The sequence below is a fragment of the Zootoca vivipara genome, chromosome 7 (genome assembly GCF_963506605.1).
Source record: "Zootoca vivipara chromosome 7, rZooViv1.1, whole genome shotgun sequence".
In the NCBI taxonomy this organism is placed as follows: Eukaryota; Metazoa; Chordata; class Lepidosauria; order Squamata; family Lacertidae; genus Zootoca; species Zootoca vivipara.
Genome location: NC_083282.1, coordinates 5577435 through 5596669, shown reverse-complemented (window position 1 = coordinate 5596669; position 19235 = coordinate 5577435). Strand labels below are relative to the sequence as shown.

The 19235-nt window shown below is 43.2% G+C and overlaps 1 protein-coding gene across 3 annotated transcripts in view; it reads right to left on the bottom strand.

Moving 5' to 3' along the window:
• The window catches only part of ANKRD45 (ankyrin repeat domain 45), a 29008-nt gene that overhangs the window by 9311 nt on the left and 462 nt on the right, over positions 1–19235 (bottom strand). For 2 of the 3 annotated variants that reach the window (XM_060276601.1, XM_060276603.1), the window contains exons 1-5: positions 19164–19213; positions 17209–17524; positions 16353–16520; positions 6251–6345; positions 5582–5720 (exon numbers count right to left, since the gene is read on the bottom strand). In XM_060276601.1, the coding sequence (XP_060132584.1) occupies positions 5582–5720; positions 6251–6345; positions 16353–16520; positions 17209–17509 (703 nt within the window). In that variant the 5' untranslated portion in view covers positions 17510–17524; positions 19164–19213. Of the gene's footprint in view, positions 1–5581; positions 5721–6250; positions 6346–16352; positions 16521–17208; positions 17525–19163; positions 19214–19235 lie in introns of those variants that run through there. The other variant, XM_060276602.1, reaches the window with a different exon arrangement.

Sequence of the window (19235 nt, the reverse complement as noted above, 5' to 3'; positions counted from 1 at the left end):
GCTCTCCAAATGTTTTGGAACTACAACTCCCATGATCCCTAGCTAACAGGGGCAGTGGTCAGGGATCATGAGAGTTGTAGTTCCAAAGCATCTGGAGAGCCAAGGTTGCCTATGCCTGCTTAAGAGCATTTACTGCTTAAATATTGCAAACAGCAGTGGAATGTAATACAGTAGTCAAGCAACCTGCTGCAGAAAGAGAAAGGCTTATATCATACCTGCCTCTGCTTTAAACACTTCAGCTATTGGATTTTTAAAAGTGCACTGGAGCATTTAATGACTTTTTACAATTTGAAAAGGGCTGCATAAGAAGATTAGTTATATGAGCAGGAACAGTGTGCTCCTGGGGCCGAGCCTTTTACCGGTAAGTATTCCCTAGCTCAGGCATTTGATGGTTCTCATCAGAAAAAGCTGAATGTGGAAGAGGAGAAGAGAACTAACAAAACTTTATGAGACTAGGAAGTATTTTGTAGAAAGGCATTAATTCTAATAAAGTGATCCTACAGGCTTGCTGGAGTACTTAAACTGAAGCGTTCATAAACTGAAGCAATTTTTCACATTGAAAGTAATGGAAAGTGGATTAATCCGTTCCAGACGGGTCCACGGAGTACTTAAACTGAAGCGTTCATAAACTGAAGCATGGGTGTAATTGGTTCCGGAAGTCTGTTCATAAACTGAAGCGTTCATAAACTGAAACGAACTTTCCCATTGAAAGTAATGGAAACTTTCCATTAATCCGTTCCAGATGGGTCCGTGGCGTTCATAAACTGAAAATTCATAAACCGAGGTGTTCATAAACCGAGGTTCCACTGTACAATAATTAAAAAACAATTAGACATTGTGGTCTTGGTGGACTGCAAGCTTAACACGAATCAACAGTGTGATGCAGAAACAAAAAAAGGTAAAGCCACTTCCGCGCCTGCGACGGAAGTGGCGTTGTGGGCCGACCGACTGCACCACCACGTAGGGGCTGCGAGTTCAGCCCCTACGCGATGGTGGCTTCCCGCCTGCGTCACCCCCGACCGGCCAATGAGAGCGGTCGGGGCGGAGCCAGCAAGTTCGCCGGGTAGGATTTTTCCCATACTGGGCTAGCCATGATGGGTTTTTCGCCTACCTCGTAGCATGTCGTCACAACTTAGGTTAGGCGGTTAGGCGTTGGAAATTTGCATAATTTTTAGATGGAGGAGGGGCAGATTATGTCACCAGCTGCCCAAATTTGGAGAAGTAATTCCGTTAAAGGATTCCAGGGGCGACGCTTGGTCCTGAGCCTGGAGTTGCCTGGGCCGTAGGGCACGCCCCTTCGGTGGCCACAGGAGGAGCTCTAGTAGATCTACATCGCGGGGCTCCTTTCTGGTGGTTAACTTCTCAAGGACTCCAACACACGGGTTGGAGTCGGATATAGTCTGCTAGGTTCCAACGCCTAAGCCAATTCCGCTCAACATGCTTAATTAATAAAGTTGTGGCCTTAACCACCCCAATTAAATTTCAATCACTGTGTCACGAGTCTTGATTTCATGGGAAGGAGGGACATTGCCACACAATGCTATTCTAGGCTGCATCAACAGAAGTATAGTGTCCAGATCAGGAGAAACAATAGTACCACTCTGTTCTGCCTTGGTCAGACCACACCTAGAATACTGTGTCCAATTCTGGGCACCACAACCTAAGAAGGATGTTGACAAGGAGGGTAGGACTCAAACCAATAGCTTCAAAAGCATCAATTCTTTGGCGATGAGCCTTCTTGATGCTCCAGCTCTCACTTCCATACATCACCACTGGGAAAACCATAGCTTTAACTATACGGACCTTTGTAGGCAAGGTGATGTCTCTGCTTTTTAAGATACTGTCTAGGTTTGTCATTGCTTTTCTCCCAAGAAGCAGGCGTCTTTTAATTTCGTGACTGCTGTCACCATCCGCAGTGATCATGGAACCCAAGAAAGTAAAATCTCTCACTGCCTCCATTTCTTCCCCTTCTATTTGCCAGGAGGTGATGGGACCAGTGGCCATGATCTTAGTTTTTTTGATGTTGAGCTTCAGACCATATTTTGCGCTCTCTTTCACCCTCATTAAAAGGTTCTTTAACTCCTCACTTTCTGCCATCAAGGTTGTCTAATCAGCATATCTGAGGTTGTTGATATTTCTTGCGGCAATCTTAATTCCGGCTTGGAATTCATCCAGTCCAGCCTTTTGCATGATGAATTCTGCATATAAGTTAAATAAGCAGCCTTGTACCGTGTTTCTCATATTATAAGACATGTCTTAGTATATAAGTTAAATATACAGCCTTGTCGTACTCCTTTCCCAATTTTGAACCAATCAGTTGTTCCATATCCAGTTCTAACTGTAGCTTCTTGTCCCACATAGAGATTTCTCAGGAGACAGATGAGATGATCAGGCACTCCCATTTCTTGCCATAGTTTGCTGAGGTCGACACAGTCAAATGCTTTTGCGTAGTCAATGAAGCAGAAGTAGATGTTTTTCTGGAACTCTCTAGCTTTCTCCATAATCCAGCGCATGTTTGCAATTTGGTCTCTGGTTCCTCTGCCCCTTCGAAATCCAGCTTGCACTTCTGAGAGTTCTCGGTCCACATACTGCTTAACCTGCCTTGTAGAATTTTAAGCATAACATTGCTAGTGTGTGAAATGAGCACAATTGTGCAGTAGTTGGAGCATTCTTTGGCACTGCCCTTCTTTGGGATTGGGATGTAGACTGATCTTCTCAATCCTCTGGCCACTGCTGAGTTTTCCAAACTTGCTGGCATATTGAGTGTAGCACCTTAACAGCATCATCTTTTAAAATTTTAAATAGTTCAGCTGGAATATCATCACTTCCGCTGGCCTTGTTATTAGCAGTGCTTTCTAAGGCCCATTTGACTTCACTCTCCAGCATGTCTGGCTCAAGGTCAGCAACCACACTACCTCGGGTGTCCGAGACCTCCATATCTTTCTGGTATAATTCCTCTGTGTATTCTTGCCACCTCTTCTTGATGTCTTCTGCTTCTGTTATGTCCTTTCTACTCTTGTCCTTTATTATGGTAATCTTTGTACAAAATCTTCCTTTCATATCTCCAATTTTCTTGAACAGATCTCTGGTTTTTCCCATTTTGTTGTTTTCCTCTATTTCTTTGCATTGCTCGGTTAAGAGGGCCCTCTTGTCTCTCCTTGCTATTTTTTGGAAATCTGCATTCAATTTCCTGTATCTTTCACTATCTCCCTCACATTTTGCCTGCCTTCTCTCCCCCGCTATTTGTAAGGCCTCGTTGGACAGCCATTTTGCTTTCTTGCATTTCCTTTTCATTGGGATTGTTTTCGTCGCTGCCTCCTGTATAATGTTACGAGCCTCCATCCATAGTTCTTCAGGCACTCTGTCCACCAAATCTAAATCCTTAAACCTGTTCCTCACTTCCACTGTGTATTCATTAGGGATTTGATTTAGATTGTGTCTTACTGGCCTAGTGGTTTTTCCTACTTTCTTCAGTTTAAGCTGGAATTTTGCTATAAGAAGCTGATGATCTGAGCTACAGTCAGCTCCAGGTCTTGTTTTTGCTGACTGTATAGAGCTTCTCCGTCTTTGGCTGCAGAGAATATAATCAATCTGATTTCGATGCTGCCTATCTGGTGATGTCCATGTATAGAGTCGTCTCTTGTGTTGTTGGAAAAGAGTGTTTGTGATGACCAGCTTGTTCTCTTGACAGAATTCTATTAGCCTTTGCCTTGCTTCGTTTTGAACTCCAAGGCCAAACTTGCCAGTTATTCCTTTTATCTCTTGATTCCCTACTTTAGCATTCCAATCCCCTGTAATGAGAAGAACATCCTTCTTTGGTGTCATTTCTAGAAGGTGTTGTAAGTCTTCATAGAATTGGTCAATTTCACTTTCTTCATTCAGCACCGGTAGTTGGTGCATAAACTTGGATTACTGTGATGTTAAAAGGTCTGCCTTGGATTCATATCGAGATCATTCTATCATTTATAAGATTGCATCCCAGCACAGTCATACCTTGGTTTAATTACGTCTTGGTTTGAGTATTTTCAGTTAAAGTACTCCGCAGACCTGTCTGGAACAGATTAATCCACTTTCCATTACTTTCAATGGGAAAGTTCGCTTCAGGTTAAGTACGCTTCAGTTTAAGTACACACTTCCGGAACCAATTGTGCTTGTAAACCGAGGTACCACTGTACAGCTTTTCCCACTCTTTTGTTGACTATGAGGGCCACTCCATTTCTTCCATGGGATTCTTGGCCACAGTAGTAGATATGATGGTCATCCGAACTGAATTATGTCCATTTTAGTTCACTGATGCCCAGGATGTCAATATTTATTCTTGCCATCTCATTTTTGACCACATCCAGCTTACCAAGGTTCATGGTTCTTACATTCCAGGTTCCTATGCAATATTTTTCTTTACAGCATTGAACTTTCCTTTCGCTTCCAGGCATATCCGCAACTGAGCGACCTTTCGGCTTTGGCCCAGCTGCTTCATCAGCTCTGAATCTACTTGTACTTGTCCTCCGCTCTTCCTCAGTAGCATGTTGGACGCCTTCCGACCTGAGGGGCTCATCTTCCAGCGTCATAACTTTTATATGCCTGTTGTCTTTGTCCATGGAGTTTTCTTGGCAGGGATACTGGAGTGGCTTGCCAATTCCTGCTCCAGGTGGATCACGTTTAGTCAAAACTCTCCACTATGACCTGTCCATCTTAGGTGGCCCTGCACGACATAGCTCATAGCTTCGCTGAGTTATTCAAGCCCCTTCACCACAACAAGGCAGTGATCCAAGAAAGAAGATTCCAACTAAACATCAATAAAAACTTTCTAACAATAAGAGCTGTTCAACAGTGGAATGGTCTCCCTCAAGAGGTTTTTAAGCAGACATTGGATAGCTATCTGTCATGGATACTTTAGTTGAGATTCCTACATTGCAGGGGGCTGGACTAAATGACCCTTGGGACCCCTAGCAACTCTACAATTGTATTATAAAATAAAAACGATATACATATATAAAATCTGTTCAAAGCATACACATACTTAACAATAGAAACAGCACAACATCAGCCCTTTCATTAAAAGCAGTTTCCAAAAGCCTGCTATTTACCTGCTGGTGAAAGAACAACATGGAAAGAGCCAGTCTAGCTTCTCTAGGGAGGGAGTTCCAAAGTACAGTATAGGAGCAATCACTGAGAAGGCCCTTTCCTAGTTATAGGTAATAACCAGCACTTTGAATTGTGTCTGGAAACAGACTGGAAGCCAGTGGAGCTGTGCTATAGTGGAGCCCCCTATAACCTCCAGCCCCAGTCAGCAATCTGGCGGCAGCTCTTTGAGCCAGTCGAAGTTTCTAAGCACTTTTCAAAGGCAAACCCTTGTAGAGCACATTGCAGTACGTAATCCAAATGGGATATAACAAATGTTAGTGTCGTTGTGGCCAAATCAGATATCTTGCAGATGGCCAGAACTCCCATTTATATTGCAGTTTTCACTAATTCCACATCCTAAGGAATGTGCAGGGTTTCTTTCTCCGTAAGAAAGATTCTCCGAAATAAAAATACAAAGAAAAGTATTTCCATTTAGTAGGGGGGCTCTGGTACTCACGGGGCGTAGCCAACTTTGTGAAGATGGGAAGCATTATGTCCTCCAGCAACTGTTTCTGCTCCACAAAATCTTCCAAAGTAGCCTCTTTTGTGTTTTCAAGCCAATCTGACTTGGCTTGACAGGCCTTCAGAGAAATATTCTGCACAGAGGGGTGAAAGCAAGTGTGTCATATGGGAAACTAGAAAAACTAACCAATCAATTGAAGCTAATCAGGCACTGCCATCTGCTGCCCAGTAGTAGTACATGTTGCTTGCCTCTGCTTTACTTGCACAGTTGTAAGTAAGAAAATATTACAAAAACACTCTAGGTCTCCAATGCTCTCTCCAACAAAGAAAACCAAAACCTGGGTAGCACTACTACTGGACCATCTCAAAACATGGTGGGCAGCACACAAAAATGCTTATTTATGATCCAGAATTGTTGTATTTAAATATTGTGCATTCTCCACTACAGTGGTACCTTGGGTTACGAACACGATCTGTTCCGGGACGCAGTTCGTAACCCGAAATGGCCGTAACCCGAAGTGCCATTTTGCGCATGCGCAAAGTGCAATTTCTGCAATTTTCGCGCATGCACAAACCACGTGCGCAGAACACGCGCACAGCGGAAATACATCCGGTTTGCAGAGTCGTAACCCAAGGTGTTCGTAACCGAGGTACGACTGTATACCTTATCTTCTTTATTAAGCCTTCCCTGAACTTTCTCAGGATCAGTGATTGTTGTCTGGATTTGGAAGATCAAGTTCCGTAAATTCTGCTTAGCTTCTAAAAAGAGAGAGACAGAGAGATTATAAGCCCTAGGTAAGTGTTCGTATTTCTGTACTAAAGCTATAGTCAAAGGTAACAATGACCATTAACTAAGAACCAGTCAGCATCTAAATCCACACATTTTTATAAGGTACCTATAGGTTATCAATTGCCAGTCTCTTACCATAGTGCTCATATAATGTGAGACGCTGAGGTTTTCTACAGTATATAAATATGAATGAATGAATGAATATTACATAGTGTCCAAGTTTAGCACATTCCCTTTAGTAACAGAAAATTTGAGGACACAACAACATTCAATATAAACATATATTTGTTTCATGGTTTTCATGCCAGAGTCAAAAGTATAACCTGGCTATCTTCTATGGCTCCCTCATCTACTCCAATCACCTTTTGAGCACCAATCTAGTCCTTTCTCAGCAGGCGATAATGATGCACTACAGGACAGCTATTCTTCCTTTCTCCTACTGACTTACCTCTGAGTTGGGGTGGGTGACCTTTTCCAGTGGGAGGGCCACATGCCCTCAAAGAGAACCTTCTGTGAGCTGCATACCAATGACAGGCGTGGCCAGAAGCAAAACTTGGGTGAAGCTACATATGTGACTTTTGCCTTTATACAACAGGCTACATTCAAGTCTTTTCCAATCTAGAGGTTTCCACATACTTACCTCTCCATCCAGGCAGGTAAGGTGCATTATCACAGTTCAATGCACTCAAGGGGCAAGTGGTGGATTAGGGCTATTGGTAGAGGTGATAATGCCTTTTACCTGCCTGGAGTAGGGCTAAACAAAATAAAAAAAGTCCTTCCAGTAGCACCTTAGAGACCAACTAAGTTTGTCATTCATATGAGCTTTCGTGTGCATGCACACTTCTTCAGATACACGAGTAGGGCTGTTGGCAAGGGAGGGGGTGTGGTCTGGAGAGCGTTCCAAGAGCCAGCCAGCCAGACCTGGAGGACGGCATTAGGCCCGTGGCCCCGAGGTTCCCCACTCCAACTAGGTCTTCAGTTCAATCTGAAATGGGAACTGAATTCCCTTTTGTGAGTTGTGATGTTATTGTATCCGCCTTTCCTATATAAAGACATACTTTGTAACCTCTGGCTTTCTATGGAAATGAATGTGCAAGACAAGACACACCAAAGAGAAACTAGGCAAAGGAGGCTTTAGGCTTAGATTGTGATTCCTGGACACCCTTCAACTCTCTTCCTATAAGTACCCTTCCTATAAGTACCCCCAGTACAGAGCACTGAAACACACACAGTTACAGTGTGGCCACTTTCAGATGATCATAATTAGCTCAATAAGCCATGATGTGAATGAGTCTTGTCTCAAGTATGCTTCACTCCTCTGTCCAGGTGCTCCAGTGAACAAACCAGGAAATACTCCGTTAATGATAATTTCCTGTTATATCTGAACTGGGAAACTTTGGTTAATGGCTTTGGACTAAACCAGGATACAAAGCCGTGGTTTGAATTCAGCTTCATATTCCAACTTGCTCAGAAACCATTAACTCTCACTTGTGATGAGCAAAGTACTGTTGCTGCATGGGGTGGGGGGCACAAGGGTCATTTGTTATCTTGGTTTACAGCTGAATTCAGCCAGGGTCTCTCTACCATTCACCTTGGAGTCTAACCGGTAGTTTATGTTTGCATAATCTTGAATTTTTAAAGACATTTATAAGATTAGAATTTAAATAAAGTCAATTTTCTGTAATATTGATGACTAAAACAATCTAATTTTGCTTCAAAACCCAGTACACTAATTATTTAACACTTAACAAAACTGAGATAAGTCTTTAACCGTGTAGGAAAAAAATGAACAACTTTTAGTAAATTTTCAAATCTAGGCCATGCTTTTTTTTTGTTATCAGAACTATGAGATGCCTTGTCTACTCTTATTTTTAAATGCTTCTATGTTACTGCATTGACTGACTTCCAATATGTTATGTAACAAAAATAAGCTTGTACAACTGGACTTCTAGTTTCTCTTCTCCCCCTACAGCCCCTTATATGCCTAGAGGGTTCCCCAGCTCTGTGGAACAGATTTTCAGGGTGTGCAGAGATTGCCAAGGTGAAGGGAGGAAAGGAAGGAGAAGCTACCTTGCACATGCAGGTGCCCACTCTTGCTATGTTGGATCTCATTCAGGAGTAATAAGACTCATCCAAATGACTATGTAGTAGTATCCCATCACCTTGCAATTGCATACATCCTCCAGAATTCATAAGCCAACTGTACTACAGTCATACCTCGGTTTAATTACGTCTCAGTTTGAGTATTTTCAGTTTAAGTAATCTACGGACCCGTCTGGAACGGATTAATCCACTTTCCATTACTTTCAATGGGAAAGTTCACTTCAGGTTAAGTAAGCTTCAGGTTAGGTACGGACTTCCGGAACCAATTGTGTTTGTAAACCGAGGTATCACTGTATTATATTATGTAAAGGTAAAAGGTAAAGGACCCCTGGACAGTTAAGTCCAGTCAAAGGTGACTACTGTATGGAGTTTGGCGCTCATCTTGGTTTTCAGGCTGAGGGAGCTGCTGTTTGTCCACAGTGTTGTGTGTGTTTGTCCACAGACAGCTTTCCGGGTCATGTAGTGCAACGGAAGACCATGACGAGTGCCAGAGCACATGGAAACGCCATTTACCTTCCTGCCAAAGCAGTACCTATTTATCTACTTGCACTGGTATACTTTCAAACTGCTAGGTTGGCAGAAGCTGGGACAAAGCTATGCGAGCTAACCCCATCACACACATTCGAACTGCTGACCTTCCAATCAGCAAGCCCAAGAGGCTCAGTGGTTTAGACCACAGCGCCACCTATGTCTCCCTGTATTATCTGACAAATATAAAGTAAGCTTTTGAAAATTCCCAGCTTTATAAACTCTCCATACTTTGCAATCCTAATGACATCATAGAAGCTTTCATATATAAAGATCAGGATCCCCCTTTATGACATCACAGAACCCTTCCCCAGCTGATGGGTTGATTATATTGCCTGCATTCAAATCTCTCCAGTGCTCAGGCTGAGAGCTTGGTCATGATGGAAAGATTTATTTGATTAGAAATCTTTTTTTAGACAATCAGTATGAACTTAAACAGTTATTTGCTACGATTCCTACACAGGGAACATCAATTAGCAGAAGACATTTCTTGCTGAAAATTTCACAAAATGTTTTCTCAAGGTCCTTGTCAGGTTTCTCTCCTTTGGACAGTCTTATTATTTCAAGATGTTATTGGCTTTTGTGAACGACCAGCTTGGACAAGAGTTGCTTGGGAAATGACTCCACAGGATCTGGAACTACTGGCGACTAAACAGCAATCTAACTGTTTTCATAATTCAATGTGTCAAGTATGCCATTGTTTTACTGGCTTGGGACTATCCAAAGAGTCTCTAGAAGTTGTGTATGCAGGTTGTAAAGTAGCATTCCTCATAGTGATTGGTTTAGCTGTCCACTACCTGTTCATGAAACTGAAATTGACACTGGCGAAATCCACAACGGTAAGATATTCTCAGTTAGAACATTGTCTGGCTTCCTAGCTTTAATTTCTGACCTTTAACTCAGATTCTAATTTAATAGAAAAATATATGTAAAAAAACCAAACCATGAGTCTTAATGCTGATCCCCTCCTCCTTCCCAGTCAGAAGTACTTTCTAAGTAACACATGTCAGCACTATAAATGTACAGGTTTTATTTAACATCAGTTTCCTCTACAGAATCCTGGGAGTTGTAGTTTGAGCTGACAATTCTGTTAGAGATCCTTAGCACTCACAGAACTGTGATTTCGCTAATTCTTTGCAAGGACAAAACCATGTATAGTCTGGTGTGTAGATATGCCCAATGTGTGCTTTGGTAAACGAAAAATTGCAAGAACTCGGGCCAGAAAGGATAATTTCAAAAAATATTCACAAAGTTTTATTCAGGATAACTTCCAGTAAATATCAACATCAGTGACAAGGCCCTGTTTCGATGATTCTTCATCAGCGAGGTTTCTTAGGTCTAAGTGTACCAAGTATGTTTGCTTTTCTAATAAGCTCAGCTTTCACAGAACAGCAGATAGAGGACCAATGAGCATACTACAATAAATCCAAAGGGAAGGAGTAGCAGATGTTGTTTTTTATGCCACAGGGTCAAATCCAGGACAGCAATCTAAGACCAGGAGTACAGGGATTTCAGACATCAAATTCCTCTTAAAAGGCATAATAGCAGGGTCAGTGAAAGAGATGGCAACACTATTTAACTTGTAAATAGCTTCTGATGCAAAGTATTATTCCCCGTTTTTCCATTTTTCTCAGCCCTGTAGGACAATGGTCCAGGCACTTGCGGTTCCAGTTGCTACCAAAGTGAATGAGGAATACACCCACAACATGGACAAAATGGTCTACAAGCTGGTGGCCAACACCTCCAAGATGATGAAATACATGAAGCATGTTGCTCACCGTTACAAGAAAGAAGTCAAATATCGCAAATTAAGCAAAAAGAGCAAAGCAGATGAATTTGATGAAGACGAACAGTTCTTCCCAATTTGTCCCCACAACCACAGCTCCAGTGGAGACACATAATGCATGAAACATAAAACTCAGGTTCTTCCCTGCTATGTTCAGCTCTTCCTTTCATAATCTTTCCAATCATACTCTTAAGTCAACGGGGTAGCACAATAAATGACAAAAATCTCAACATGCTTGCTCAACCTGTTTGAGAAGAATTTAATGAAGAATCTTGTGGATGGTTGAGGTGAAAGAGGCCCAAATGAAAGGCTATTAAACATTTTTTTTAAAAAAAATCTAGCCAAAAATTAAAGCCTGTATCTGATATGCTGTGATTCTTCCATATGACCCTGCTGTATTTAGCTACTTCAATTTTGCACAATTAGGATAAACAATACTACATTTGTCTGTCAGAAGATTCCTTTTTCACTGGTAACAAAAATACTATGTTAGCAATTAAATGCCAGCCCACCTGAATAGATTTCATAGCTAGCCTTACCACTAAGGTAGCATTTTTATGGCAGCAGTGAACAAAAAGGATTTCCCTTCCATTGCTATCCTGATATAGCCTCTGCTCAGGAGTGACAGGCAAAAAGGGTCATATTGCATGAAACCTAAAAAGCAGGCAAACAGGCATGTGACTCCAAGGGAAGTAGAAGGTGGACAAGAGATGCAATGGCAGAGGCTCACGTTTACGTGAGCTTGATCTCACCTGACAGAACAGTGTAAGACATCAGGGCATGAAAAAATCCCTCAGCAACCCAGCAAAACCTGGTCCCTTTCCTTGGAACAGCTGTGCCTGCCACCCATTGCATGGTCAGTCAGCAATAACACTTTTTGCAGCCCTTGTTGAGGAACATCTCTTCCCTTTAGTCACTGAGGCAGCCATGCACACTCCCTACAGAAATGATAGAGAAGAGTACTCACCGTTGAGTATCCCAATCGTGTGGATTAGGATAGATATGCCATCCCAATCCACACAAACTCTTCCTGGGAAGCCAAAGCAACACAGAACGCAAACCAAACCAAATCAAATACAGTAAATGCAATCAAATGTATCCCACAAACACCATGTAGAACATCATCCTGGCTCAGCTAAGAACTAAAAATGGAATCCTCACCAGTGAATGTGCCTTGCTGTGTTCCCTTCACTGTTAAAGTGTGGACCACAGCTGGTTTTCAACTCAATTTAACTATTGAGATTTGAGGTATCCCCTGTTCAGTCATGTCTTCAGGCGGGCAAGATACATAGTATAATTAACAAGATAGCTCATTGACCTGTCTCCCATTCTCAGAGGCATACCTAGGCTCCCTTGTGTCCTTTGCAAGGAGCTGTATTGGTGTCTGCAAAGCCGGGAGAAACTCTGGAAGTCAACAACCAAACTGACAAACTGACTATAGAGTGAGTGAGTGAGACAGAGCTCCTGGCCTAGGAAGGTGTCTCACCGAAATCAAAGGAGACTTACTTCTGAGCAGTCATATACAGGGTTGCACTGTTAGGGGCTCAACTCTACCCATACCAAAGTCTGCCCCACAAGTTGGAGGGCTGTAGCTCAGCGTACAGTTGTGTTGCAAGTAGAAGGCCCCAGGTTTAATCCCCAATGGCATCTCCTGGTAGGGGTGGGACAGAGCCCTGCCTTCAAACCCCTGAGAGCTGCTGCCAGTCAGTGTAGATGACAATGAACTAGATGGAGGGGTGACTGAACCCACTTTAAGGCAGCTCCCTTTGCTTCCTAAATTATTTAGGGGGGGAGCATCCACAGATGACTGAGTCTCTTATCTTTTTACTTCACTTTTAAGCACACACAGCAGAGGCAGATTTAGGGAAGCACAACCAGTTTGCCAGTTTGGGTGACACCTGGCTTGAGAGCAGTACATGTGGAAAGGATCTAGGAGTCTTGGTAGACCACAAACTTGACATGAGTCAGCAGTGTGATGCAGCAGCTAAAAAAGCCAGTGCAATTCTGGGCTGCATCAATAGGAGTATAGCATCTAGATCAAGGGAAGTAATAGTACCACTGTATTCAGTTCTGGTCAGACCTCACCTGGAGTACTGTGTCCAGCTCTGGGCACCACAGTTCAAGAAGGATACTGACAAGCTGGAATGTGTCCAGAAGAGGGCAACCAAAATGGTCAAAGGCCTGGAAACGATGCCTTATGAGGAACGGCTTAGGGAGCTGGGTATGTTTAGCCTGGAGAAGAGAAGGTTAAGGGGTGATATGATAGCCATGTTCAAATATATGAAAGGATGTCATATGGAGGAGGGAGAAATATTGTTTTCTGCTGCTCCTGAGAAGCGGACACGGAGCAATGGATTCAAACTTCAAGAAAGAAGATTCCACCTAAACATTAGGAAGAACTTCCTGATAGTAAGAGCTGTTCGGCAGTGGAATTTGCTACCAAAGAGTGTGGTGGAGTCTCCTTCTTTGGAGGTCTTTAAGCAGAGGCTTGACAGGCATATGTCAAGAATGCTTTGATGGTGTTTCCTGCTTGGCGGGGGGTTGGACTGGATGGCCCTTGTGGTCTCTTCCAACTCTATGATTCTATGCCTGCACTGGGTGCTGAGCCGAGAGGGTGCCATAGCAGATGCTGCAATAACAACAAGCAGCAGAAGGAAAGTTGGAAGGGCACCAAATATTGTCATTGCAAAGGGCACTGCTTTAAGCCAAAGCTGGCTACTGCACACAGGGGTGGGGGAGAGCACACTTCTGGTTGGAGGGGGGAGAGGTTCTATTTTCCCAAGTGTTGCAAGCAGTGCCAGAGAGCCCTGTCATGCACCAAGGGGCTTCTGGCGGTTCCCTCACTGCAATAAGTGAACCAGCCAGAGGAGCTTCCCAGTAGTGGTGGTGCCTGCCCTGTGGAACGTCCTCCCATCAGATGTCAAGGAGATGAGTAACTCTATAACCTTTAGAAAAATAGGGAAGCTTTTTAAGATTTAATGTTTTATGATGTTTTTATATACATTGGAAGCAGCCCTGAATGGCTGGGGCACAAATAAAGTATTATTATTGGTCTGTCCATCTCTACTAGGTGCAAAGAGCAACCCAGCTTCCCCACCTCCCTCATGGTTCCATCACCCTCTCACTTCAGCAGGGCAAGTTCCTCAGGTTTCCTTCTTTCGCCTCTTCCTCCTCCCCTCATGCTGGTGCTACTGTAATGTGTTGGGGGCCACTATTAGTGCAAAGATGGCCATGCTGAAGACAAATGCCTGCTCCTCCTGCTGCCTGAGGCAGGGAGCTGGTGAGAGCGATGATCCCTAGGGAAGCCTTAGCTATGGCTCCAGCCACTGGCCAAGTTGGGCACAGCTAAAGCTGGAAGGAGAAAAGGGGGATTCACAGGCACTTTCTGCCTGTGCGCACACTCACCTGTGGCACAATTTTCATGCCCCACTGGGATTGCAGCCTTGGTGGGTGCCACTTCACCAATGTCTAGGTATGCCCATTCTACAATGGATAGCCACCGTTAGACTAGACAGGTCTTTTTTAAAATAAACATTTTTATTAGATTTTCCAATTTAAATATCTAATCCATTTTCAAATTATACAAATATCAATTAAACAATTAATCCAAATCTTCTGCCAAATTATACAAATTTAAATTTGACTTCCCATGCTTCAGACTCAGAAAGCCTAGTCCTCTTATAGCAGGGGTCCCCAAACTACGGCCCCCGGGCCGGATGCGGCCCAATCGGCCTTCCAATCCGGCCCGCGACGACTCCCGCCGCCCGCTGCCGCCGCCCGCTCTCACGGCGCGCGGCGCAGCGACGATCTAAAAAATCGGCAAAAAATCGCCGAAAATCCCTTGTGCGCATGCGTATGGGCCTCTCCCGACCCGGAAGAGGTCATTTCTGGTGCACTTCCGGGTCGGGGGAGGCCCATACGCATGCGCACAAGGGATTTTCGGCGTTTTTTTTTCCCGCCCGTGTGCGTGTGCGTGTGCGCATGCGCACGGGCGCGCACTCCCCCGCCCTCCGGCCCGCTGCGCGCGCACTCCCCTGCCCTCCGGCCCACCGCGCGGTCGGCGCGGCGGGCACCGGCCCGCCGCGCAGAAAGTCTGGGGACCCCTGTCTTATAGTCACTGCTTTCTAGGTTGACAGGAGCTGGGACCGAGCAACAGGAGCTCACCCCGTTGCGGGGATTCGAACTGCCGACCTTCTGATCAACAAGCCCTAGGCTCTGTGGTTTAACCCACAGCGCCACCCGCATCCCAAGTTAAGCATCATCATGTATTAATATATGCAGATGAAGTTGCTATTAAAGGCATAGGAACAGAGGTCAGTTAAAAGTTGGGACACAGTAACTTGCACTGTGTTGGCACTCTTGTTTCCAGAAGCGCCTGCTGATCATGGTACATCCAAGGCTGGTCACGAGGCCATGATATACCATAATCCCTCAGTTCAAGTGCATTTGACTTGCATGATTTCAACCATACTTGGTTGAAGGTGGGGTGGCTGAAACTTGTCAAGTCAAGGCAGAGAGCTTAAAAGATCTTTTCATGCTGGGTCTGATTAGGGCTACCCAACACATAAAGAGCTTTTAAGCTCTTCACCTTGCTTGCTGGGCAAGGCTTGCCCAGCATGCTGGCTCTGGAAGGTTCCGGGATACTCCTTGCGGGACAATCTGAGTTCCTGTAAGATCTTCCACAAGCATCACTAGCCTTCTAAAGTTGCTTGCTGGGCAATGCCTGAGGCAGTTTTAAGGTAGTGTGACTGGTTCGGTTGCACTGGTCACTGCACTGCAATGCTGTAGAATGGAGTGCAAGAGGCGGGCATGCACTGAATTCTAGCATCACACAGAGGCCACTGAAAGTTGAGAGCCCAAAGTCCACCACTGGCAAGGCGCACTCAGCTGACTGGCTCTGTTGATACTGGGGATGCTCTTTATCTCCCCTTCACTCATTAGCTGCGGAGCAGTTCCAAGGATTTGACTATACATGATTTTTGCTTATATGTGCAATTTTTGGAACCAAACCCCTGCGTACGATGAAGGGTTACTGTAAACCACTATGAGACTGTGTGCAAGAATGACACTGTTTTCTTTGGTTACAACTGATTGATATTTGACAGCAAATTTTATTTGTTTAAGTGTGTCTTTTATGCTATTCTTCAAATAGATGGTGAGCCTGAAGAAGCATAACAGAATGCATTGTTAGGACCTGCCTTTCTAGGCTCACTGTGAATTTTTGCAGAACTGATCTCACTGAAGCTCTAGGAAGATCACTAGGTGGCAGTTGGGCACCAGACCAGACAGGATAGTTGAAAAGAGGGCTTCCAGTAAAGACTGAGAGCTTTTTTGTATGGATGGGGATCTAAGGCTTGGAGATCAGGATGCCACCCAATCTTGGTGACCAAGATGAGAGGCAAAGCTACGTTTCTCTGACCAAAATCCCAGCACTGAATCAGCCCAAAGGATCTTCATGCATTTCAAATCATATTCATTTGCACCTGTCTAGAATTATGGTCTTATCATGAGTAAGATCAGATCCACATCTCAAAGAAGCATAGGAGGCACCACTCTTACCTGCCCAATCCAAGAATGCAACACATTCTGTTTGCTCATATCGGCAGGCAATATCTCTAGCCTTTTCACCCCGGGAGGTGGTTGCATAAATGTCAGCTTCCAGTTCTATAAGAGTTTTCAAAGTCTCTAGTTGGCCCCAGGCTGCAGCACAGTGGAGGAGTGTATAACCTGAGAGAGTGAGCCAAATTAGAATGAATAGTTTTATATAGTAATCAGTACCCGTTTATAACATTCTCTCTCTCCATAATTAATTCATTCACAAAACAACCAAACATATCCAGCCACTTGGAAGCGATCATTTTAACAAGGATGTACCTTTAGCATCTCAATCTTGAGACTCAAATCATTCATTTATTATTATTTTTAAAAGCGGGTTATCAGCATTCATTTACAAACAGACAAGCAAATAGTGTCTACTTAAGGTTCTGGTACAAAAGGGATTATGTGCTCGAGATACAATGTATGTTTAACATCCCTTTTTTATTGTAGTCTGTTCTTATTGATCTCTTCAAAAATGTTTCCCATTATCTTATGAATAATATTATAGATTTTCAAAGAAAACCCAACTTTTGCTAAACAGATGGTGCAAATTTTGTAAATAATAAATGTAGGTACTTCTGTCAAATGTATTCCAGCTGAAAACTGTTATGTTCTGATAATGCCTTATAGGGCATTTTAAGGAAAAACAGACTTGTTATGAACTGCTTGCATGGTGTTCTGCAGAGAGGAAGGATCACCCTCAGACAACCAGGTAAAGAGGGCTTTCCCCCCCAACTACAGAGAAAAAAAGTATGAGCAGGCAAACTAGTAAAAAAATTGTGGAGTACATTTTTTAGATAACTGGTCAGTTATGTACCTCTGGCCGTCTTATCCTTCAGATCAACCCCATATCTTGCCAGTGTCCGGATAACGTCGCTCTGGCCAGCCATACAGGTTGCATAGAGCAGGCCTCTGCCCACAATATCCTTTTCCATTAAAAGCCGATTGGCTTTTTCATGATCAGGATCTTCCAGGTCCTCAAAAATTTGTTGTACTCCCTCTGTGTCACCAGTTAGACAAGCTCTCAGGAGAGGATTGAAAGTTGCTTGTTCCTCTTGAGGCTTCAAGTTTTCATGCTCACTTTTGTTTGCCAAGTCCACTGACTCTGTTGATTCCATTTTCCTGGGATAAGCCTGAAAAGGAACAAAATGGAACCTCTTTAAGCAGAATGTCCTAATTTTTGTCTGCAGGAAATTCATACTATCTGGTCAAGGACAAATCAAAAGGTTGTTAGGTCTCTAAGTATCCTTTCTTTTTGACTAGGGAATGTTGGAAGAAAGAATAATAATAAGAAAGAAATCCATCCTAACAGCTATCAGCTCACCCACGCATGATTGCATTTTTACCTTTCCTCATTCTATTCACACATTTTCCATCCAGATTTGTGGCTGAAAACTAATATGCTTCCCATCTTGCATGTCCACTAATAGGTTTTCTTGTGACTTCTGGGAGTAAGAAAGAATGCAAAAAAACTACTTCTGAAAAACCTTGTATCACCAGAATTACTACACTCACAGTGTGAATCTGTGCATGTTTATCCAGAAGGAAGTCTTACTGAGTTAAGTTAGTGCACATAGGATTACAAAGTTCCAACATAACTTTCTCAAAATGTGACCCATGAATATTTGATTACACTACTGCCATAACAACATAGAATCATAGAATCATAGAGTTGGAAGAGACCACAAGGGCCATCCAGTCCAACCCCCCGCCAAACAGGAAACACCAAACATGTGTTTGAAGAAGTCAGGTATAAAGGGAAGATATCAAAATATTATCTCCTGTTGTTCATAAACAATTGGGTGGAACCATCCAATATGAACACCTAATGTTTTTTGTATTCCACAACATCTGTAAAAAGCCCTATCTCCATGAGCTGTGCAAGATTCCAGGGGATGCATGTGTGCTATACCCAGGGCCTGTGTTTCCTTTTGGGGGTTTTCCCTAAGAAATGAAGTACACGTATTTGTCAGTCCCATTCAAGATGTACCAAATCTATTTATTATTATTATTATTATTATTATTATTATTATTATTATTATTATTATATTTTGTATTTGTATCCCTCTTGTACAGCCAGTGTAACCTGGAATGATGAGATTTGGGGTACAAAACATTTGGGAGCACCAAGCTGGAAAAGGCTACTCTGTGTTCTGCCAAGATTGCCAAGTGCCAACCTCTCCATGAAGCCTTTGACATGTTCTCCACTGTGAGGAAGTCTAACTGAAATGAAGTCTTGTGCCCATAGCTTGACTTTGTAAACAAGCCCATAGCTTGTTCTTTGTAAATGTGCCAATGGTATGTGACTGATGCTAAATAAATAAATGAAAATAAAATAAAATATAACCACCAAATAACTTTCTGAACACTCAGATCATCCTGCCTGATAGCAAAACTACAGGGTTTGTATTCAAGCAACTTTTTTTAAAAAATCATAAAATTTATACCCCACTTGATTGTGAAAAAGATAAAAAGATAAAACAATAAGTTTGAGGGGAAATTCACAACCATACTTTTGAGTATTTTAACTTTTGTATGTTTTAAGCAGATTAAAATCACCCCAACTTTCTAAGCCTGTGGGTAGGCATGCCTGAACAAGAATGTTTTTTGCATTATTTCCCTCAGAATAGAGCCATTAACAACGACATAGGTTTATTGATTTTGATATGTCTACACTGAGTAAAAGTCAGTTGACTAAAATCCCATGTATTTTTTTAGCACTCTTCTCCCCCGCCGCTCATCCCTCACCCTCTTCGCCCCGCTTTTTCTGACCTCCTCCTTCGCCTCCGCGCTTCCTGCAAGCCGCAGCGCAAGAGCGGATGCCGTCGCCATAGCAACGGCGCG